The sequence below is a fragment of the Drosophila innubila genome (assembly GCF_004354385.1).
Source record: "Drosophila innubila isolate TH190305 chromosome 2R unlocalized genomic scaffold, UK_Dinn_1.0 1_C_2R, whole genome shotgun sequence".
NCBI classification, from domain to species: domain Eukaryota; kingdom Metazoa; phylum Arthropoda; class Insecta; order Diptera; family Drosophilidae; genus Drosophila; species Drosophila innubila.
This window is the reverse complement of record NW_022995374.1, coordinates 17,474,533-17,481,015: the sequence shown is the minus strand read 5'-3', so window position 1 is coordinate 17,481,015 and position 6,483 is coordinate 17,474,533. Positions and strand designations below refer to the sequence as shown.

At 39.9% G+C, this 6,483-nt stretch overlaps 3 protein-coding genes across 4 annotated transcripts; 1 reads left to right on the top strand and 2 right to left on the bottom strand.

The window, feature by feature from the left end:
* Positions 1-353: 353 nt before the first annotated feature.
* LOC117784615 lies at positions 354-1,093 on the bottom strand. Its single transcript, XM_034622411.1, has 4 exons — positions 1,020-1,093; positions 908-962; positions 786-847; positions 354-718 (listed from the first exon to the last, which is right to left on the bottom strand). Exons 1-4 carry the CDS (start codon positions 1,047-1,049, stop codon positions 410-412), a joined length of 456 nt encoding a protein of 151 aa, XP_034478302.1. The 5' UTR covers positions 1,050-1,093; the 3' UTR covers positions 354-409.
* Positions 1,094-1,547: 454 nt separating this feature from the next.
* Positions 1,548-2,433, top strand: LOC117784430 (general transcription factor IIF subunit 2-like). The gene is made up of 2 exons (XM_034622165.1): positions 1,548-2,055; positions 2,117-2,433. The coding sequence occupies exons 1-2, from the start codon at positions 1,573-1,575 to the stop codon at positions 2,375-2,377; spliced, it is 744 nt and encodes a 247-aa protein (XP_034478056.1). The 5' UTR covers positions 1,548-1,572; the 3' UTR covers positions 2,378-2,433.
* Positions 2,434-3,118: 685 nt separating this feature from the next.
* LOC117784573 (proteasome subunit beta type-7-B) lies at positions 3,119-4,764 on the bottom strand. 2 transcript variants are annotated; one of them, XM_034622334.1, is made up of 4 exons: positions 4,701-4,764; positions 3,849-3,935; positions 3,686-3,787; positions 3,119-3,630 (listed from the first exon to the last, which is right to left on the bottom strand). In XM_034622334.1, exons 2-4 carry the CDS (start codon positions 3,884-3,886, stop codon positions 3,210-3,212), a joined length of 561 nt encoding a protein of 186 aa, XP_034478225.1. In that variant the 5' UTR covers positions 3,887-3,935; positions 4,701-4,764; the 3' UTR covers positions 3,119-3,209. The 2 variants fall into 2 exon arrangements, with proteins under 2 accessions (XP_034478225.1, XP_034478224.1); XM_034622333.1 differs by having other exon boundaries at positions 4,712-4,738.
* Positions 4,765-6,483: the final 1,719 nt, after the last annotated feature.

Sequence of the window (6,483 nt, the reverse complement as noted above, 5' to 3'; positions counted from 1 at the left end):
CGGCATCCACAAGTCAGCCTGGGGGGAATCCACCCCCCACACTACAACCCCCTAACCCCTAACCCTCTATGCAAGCTGAGACTGCGGAACTCGCGGACGTTGCAGAATATATGAGAGTGCGAGTACAGATATTGCAGGTAAAAGCTGGATTTATATGCGAACCAGGGCGTGATGGTAACCCTAATGCGACGTTAACTTTGCAAATTTGTTGGCTTTAAGCAAATAGTCGCATGTTGCACAGAAGAACACCTGTGGCTACAACTTGTTGCACAAACTTAAGACTGACTTAAAAACGTGTGAATTTCTAAGTGAAATAAAATTTTAACAATTCTCTTCACTTATGTTTTATATTATATTTCGAATCATGTATGATTGTCTAAGTCCTGCATAAGTATATGTAGTATTGAAATTAGTCATAGTTCATATTAGCTACATAATATTGAATATATAAGATGGGAGCTCGAACATGCACTTCTTGGGCTTGTATAAATTGGGGTAACTTGCGACCCTTAAATCTCACGGCAAATACCAGCTCACCGTCCAGGAGAAAGGCTCCCATAATTGCATCTGCCTTGAGATTACGAGAAAATCCGTTCTGCTGAGTTAAAATGGGTTTGTTGTTGGTTTTTACCAGGTGCAAGGCCTTGGAGATGACGGCGCCAACGTCATCTTCCCGCACGGCTGCCGCCTCATCAAGAGGAACCTTGCGAGGACGTCCCTGTGAATTAAACCCCATTTCAATATTTTGAAATGAATAAAAATTCAAGCTGAACCAATATACTCACACGTTGACGCGGTACACTCTCAAAATTCTCACGGGTATTTGGCACGGAAACACTTGAACGCTCTGAAAATAAAATTCACTCGATCAGCAATATATGAAATATAAATAACTTTTCACACTCACCCTGAGCAGTATTTTTAACTGACTTCTGATAGGGCGCTCTTTCAGCAATGCTGACCTGTAAAATTTATAGATAACTTGGTAAGCTGTTCGATTAAAACAATAACTTATTTACCTGCCTAGGATTTGACTTCTTTTTCCCCATTTTTCATCTAATAGTTTTCGAAATAATTAGAACTCATCTACACGTTGACATTTACGAAATGAGTATATTGTCAGCTTATCGATAATACCTAGAGCTGTTCAAATATCGATATATTTGTACTAGTCGATACTTATCGCAAGATTGCAATATTCCGAAAAATAAAATATTCACATGATATATTTGCTTTTTTTTACATTCCTTCAGATAAATTTATGGCAATAAAGCCTGTAAACTATTTTTTATTTTTAAGAATATTTCATGCTCTGTTCCATTAAGTGTGACCATATTTAAATGATGGTTTTATCAATAGAGCAACATTGATTATAATATCGAGCTTTGTAACTGTAATCAAACTGCGCCAAAATTAAAATTATTCAACTTTTCAGCTATAAAAATTAAAAATTACCTATATATAGGAAGCCATGAGGAAGCATGAAAGTATTTCGTTTTGGCCAAATTTAGTTTTTTATCAATTCTCACCGAGATCTGCTTCATTCCAGTTCGAATTATTTTTTTCAGAAAAATGTCCCAAGAAAATCATAAGAAACGAAAAATGAATATGTCGAAAGCCTCTCGAGGCATTTGGCTAGTAAAGGTGCCAAACTACGTGGCCAAACTATGGGATAAATCCCCCTCCGACATGCAGGTGGCCACATTGCGTATGGAGAATTCCATGGATGCCATAGAACCGGCCAAAGTGAAGCTGTTACTAAGCGATCAAGTAATTAATCTGGACCCAGAAAAAATGATTACCAGCGAGCACGAGCTGAAACTATCGAAATCGGCCAGGGCTACCCAACGGACGTGTATTTTTTCAACGGTCGATGATGAGGAGCCGGCCATGGAGGGCTGGATTACCCACAAAATGGAGTGCCATCCCGTATGTAACTCCCAGTACTTTATGATGAAACAGCAGTCCTTACGTGACATTAAACAACAACGTATCGCGGAGCCGCTAAATAATATTGTGAAGAACTTCAAACCTGTCAGCAGCCACATTCACAATGTGAGATGCATCTTGTGTCGATATGAGTACATATATAGATATTTATTGTTCCTCATTGCAGCGGGAGGAGGCCAAGCGGAAGAAAGAGGCTGGCTCAAGAACTCTCAGCAAGGAGGCAATCATGGAATTGCTGTTCCAGGCCTTTGAGAAGCATCAATATTATTCTTTGAAGGATCTGGCATTCATTACCAAACAGTCCGTGTTTGTGTTGAAGACAATACTGAAGGACATTGGCGACTACAGCAAGAATCCAGCCCATAAGCAAATGTGGGAACTGAAGAAGGAATATCGTCACTATCAAATGACCGACTCTGAAAAGTAACCATCCAACATGATAAGTTATTATTAAAATAATTACTATTATGACACCGCAAAAAACAAAAAGATATTTTCATAGTACGAGTAATTTGGAGCGAGCAAATCAATTAGCAGTTTTGCTGCAATGGAAAGTCGAGATGCTGACAACATAATGCCACCCAGGTGCTGTCACTGGAGGACCGACCACCCAAGACGACCACGACCCAAGACGGTAACGAGGCTAATGAAAATGAAACCTGGTCACGCACATACAAAGTCTCAGTCCGAGCTCGACTCGTAGCCAATATGAAGCATTCAAATGCCACATATAAATTCAAGTTAATCCACACAGCGGGTCGTCTCCAGGGCGCCAGTGGATTTTTTGATCTTGACTATACCACTTTTCATTTCGTAGGAAAGTCGTTCCGTCCGTCGGTTCATGTCCCAGTCCGATGTCCAGAGCGATTAGTGCTTCATATACTACACCCAAGGAATCGAGTTGCTTATGAGAGGGCATCCAATGTTGGTTCTGTTGATGGGCGCCAGCTTTTAATCATTATTAATTATATGCTGCCTTGGCGCATAAATCATTTGTGCTTACTCTGCATTTACCATTTGCCATTTACCATTTACCTGCACCGGTGACCAGCGATTGCAATAGTCATCTGGGCCAGGAGAGCGACTAGGACGTTTATTAAAGCTGCAGATAATCTATGCTCAGAATGTGCCCTGAGAAATGTGGTTAATTATTTAAACTCCGGTCAGCTGAGCATCAGCAACTAATTTATTTCTGCTTGAAGATGAACACATAATCTATTTTAATCAGTCGTTTTAGCTATGATCTATCTTTCTATCTCCTATGCAAATGTCTCGCCTGGACGCTTGAATATAAAGCATAAATCCACTTTGGATAGGTTTTTATTACCAATGGCAACGGCTCTTCGTGCTAGTCTTTCAGCCTGTCTCAGATTCATGCCGCATTTCCATTCGTTCTTAAGGTAATCGATGGCTTCATCGGCACCTGTACCCAGGGCTGCATAACAGACATGTGTGTAGGCACCAAAGGATTTCAACGTGACCAGATGCAGGCCACTGACATCCTCGCCAGCTAAAAGCAGCTCGGTACCTTCGGCCGTCTCATACTTCTTAGTGAGCAAGTCGAGGACTTGGGACACAGTTGCTCCCTTGAAGCCAGACACCAAGTGCGACATGTCCTCCAGTTTGGTAGCCGTTTCCAGCAATGCCTCCCGATCAAAGCCAGTGTTGCTAGCACAACAGCTAACAAGAAAACGGGTTAATACAGATTCGGACAATATACGTACTAGCATATTACTAGATGCGATCGTCCAGATAGTAAATGAGGCTACCCGCCATGGTGACGGCCAGAATGACGCCCTCATCAAAGATTACACCCACCATGATGCCAGTGGCAGAGCTTTTAAATAAAGATTCGGTTATGACAAGATTTATGCTGGATATGTTTATTGCCAGCTTACTTGTTGTTAGGCTCCAAGTTGGACAGGGGACTGGCCATCCTAAAAAAGTGTCAACCTCCAATCCAAGTGATCTTGCACGCTAATGAGCTGTAAATACAAACATATATGTTAATGAATTTGCCAGTTGAGAGCACAAAATGTAAACGATATCATTGATCTAATACGAATATTCTGGCCAAGTTTTGTGGGAGACTGTTTGGGACTCGACCACCAGCTGCTCAACCAAAGTGTCAAGTCATCACTTGACTTGGCACTCGACCCCCGTCCCTGGATGATGATGACGATGATGATGATGATGGTATGCATGAGCAGATTAGCGGGCGTGTCGGCGCGAAAAAGTGTCAACCGCAGGCGCCGCTGGCTGACAGCCAAGTGGCCAGTGACATGGGCCCGTTTAGACCTGGTCTTGGGACCGAAGCAGACCAGACCACACCGGTAGCTCACAGTTGGCCATTGACATTGTCTAGTTGTGCATCCAATATGATGATGTAAGCGATATTGACACGTCGAGGCTAAGCCGGAACCGGTGACAACGACAACGACAACGACACCTACACAGAGGGTCAGTCAGTGGAATCTCAGTTGGTTCGTTTGTTTGTTTGTTGGTCCAAATGCAACTGGTTTTCTCTGATTTTACAACAAATTAAACGTTCTCTTTAAAAGACCATCCAAGTGGCAGCTGCAACTTGTCTTTGGTCTAAATATAACCCAAGAACCAGTTCTTGGCCAAGACCAGAAGGACACATTTCGCAAAATCGTATGCAAATTTCAATGGGCATCATTAATTAAGCCCAACACGAGCTTACTGATGTGTTAATTAGCAAATCCAAAAGGCCCAGAGTCAGAACTTACGATGGTCTTACCAAATGCGTTGCAAACTCGAATTTAATTGCTGATTCGTATCAGCAGATTTTATTGCACGTGCTTTTTATTCCTGCACGAAAGCTGAACAGTGTTGTGAAATTATAGATTTAAAAAAAAAGTATTTTTTATGTATGATTGTAGTGAAAATCCATTTAATTAATTGCAATTATTGTGCATTAACTCTAAGCAGAAATGATAAAATTATTCAGTTAAATTAATGTTTTTAATATATCTGCAAAAATGTCAACACATTTATTTATCTTTAAAAAAAACTGCATAGCTTTAGATTGTAGATAAATCAAACCACGTTTGACAGCACTGATTAGTGATGCGCAAGTTGCTGTTAGTCGATAAATTTCAGTGCTTTCGCAAAGATTTCTTTGCAGAACTGTTATACCATTATGTTATTGTATTTCTGTTGTATGTCTTTCTTTGTTGTTGGCATTTCACAAATGTTCAACAGCAAGAAAAACACTTTAACTGAATGATGACAGCAATTACTACACAATTTGCATGTCTTTAATGTTATTTTTTCTTGCAAGTTGAAGTTGTTGCTTTTGACAGTTGTTCCTGACTGACTGACTGACTGACTGACTCACTGCTGAGCCAACCATTTAGTTTCAACTCACATTTCATTAGCTCGTTATGGGGACCACCTACGGCTGACAGACAGTTGGAATCTTCGATGGATGCCCCCTTGTAAAGACAGACCCACAACGAAGCAATTAAGTTGAAAATCAGTTGCTAAAAGCATCGAAAGCAATCATACAACAAGAACCCGCCCAGTCCTTGGCCAATTTTAAGTATTTACAAAAGCGCAAAAAGGTAAAAGAAAACAACTTAAGCAATCCCAAGTCAAAGGTTCCACAACGAAAACACTCCAGGCACATCAAATGTCAATGTTGTCGATGATGTTGAACTCAATTGAGTCTGAGTCTCGTTATTGGCATAAGTACATATTTTGCAGTACATCCATATGTAAGTATTAGTAGTAAAGACATGTATAAAATACTTATGATTATAAAGTTATTTTTTGTATACTTAACTAACCCATAGAAATTTGTGGAATCACATTGAAGGCGCTATCAGATTCAGCAAATCTGCATTCCTAATCTATGTAATTATTTATTTTAAGTATTTGTAATTAAATTATTATATTGTCTACAAATTCAATTAAAAATGTACATTATATTTCTTGCTTTAATTACAAAATTCACTTCTCATGTTTGTGCTTTATTGGTTAAGCTTAATGGAACCCGACATCGACTTGGGCATCTGCTACTTTCCCAGACATTGATCCGCGTCGGCAATGGGTACAACAACAGCAGATACAACAACAATAACAACATGTACATTGTGGAATACAACAAAAGGAAAGCGGCAAAACAAAAGCGGCAATTGCTTTATATATGTATAGTATATCGAATGGAATCGCATCGAGAGACGCGTCGGATGATGTCGACTCGCTGATTTAACGCTGATTAATTGGAGCAAAATTATTATTACAGCATGTTATTGGGGCTGTTGCTGTCCAGGCGACCGAACATTGCATTTTAATCGGATTTCCTTCATTGGCCTCCTTTGTATACCCTGTGATGATAGATACAAGGGTAACATAAGCTTCGGTAAATGCTAATAATACACCAAACTGTGTCCAGTATGACAGAAATGTTTAGTGGCTATTATTCATCTTCTTTTTATTTGTACAACAAACATTTCCATACCACTTCTTAATATTAAACTTCACTCTGTTAAAATCTGCGACCATATA

Coding starts and splice junctions, on each gene's coding strand:
- LOC117784573 (XM_034622334.1), bottom strand. CDS start 3,886: ATGGCCAGTCCCCTGTCCAACTTGGAGCCTAACAACAA. Junction 3,788..3,848: donor AACTTGGAGCCTAACAACAA/GTAAGCTGGCAA, acceptor TTTATTTAAAAG/CTCTGCCACTGGCATCATGG. Junction 3,631..3,685: donor TATCTGGACGATCGCATCTA/GTAATATGCTAG, acceptor TTTTCTTGTTAG/CTGTTGTGCTAGCAACACTG.
- LOC117784615 (XM_034622411.1), bottom strand. CDS start 1,049: ATGGGGAAAAAGAAGTCAAATCCTAGGCAG. Junction 963..1,019: donor AGAAGTCAAATCCTAGGCAG/GTAAATAAGTTA, acceptor TAAATTTTACAG/GTCAGCATTGCTGAAAGAGC. Junction 848..907: donor AGTTAAAAATACTGCTCAGG/GTGAGTGTGAAA, acceptor TTTTATTTTCAG/AGCGTTCAAGTGTTTCCGTG.
- LOC117784430 (XM_034622165.1), top strand. CDS start 1,573: ATGTCCCAAGAAAATCATAAGAAACGAAAAATGAATATGTCGAAAGCC. Junction 2,056..2,116: donor TCAGCAGCCACATTCACAAT/GTGAGATGCATC, acceptor TCCTCATTGCAG/CGGGAGGAGGCCAAGCGGAA.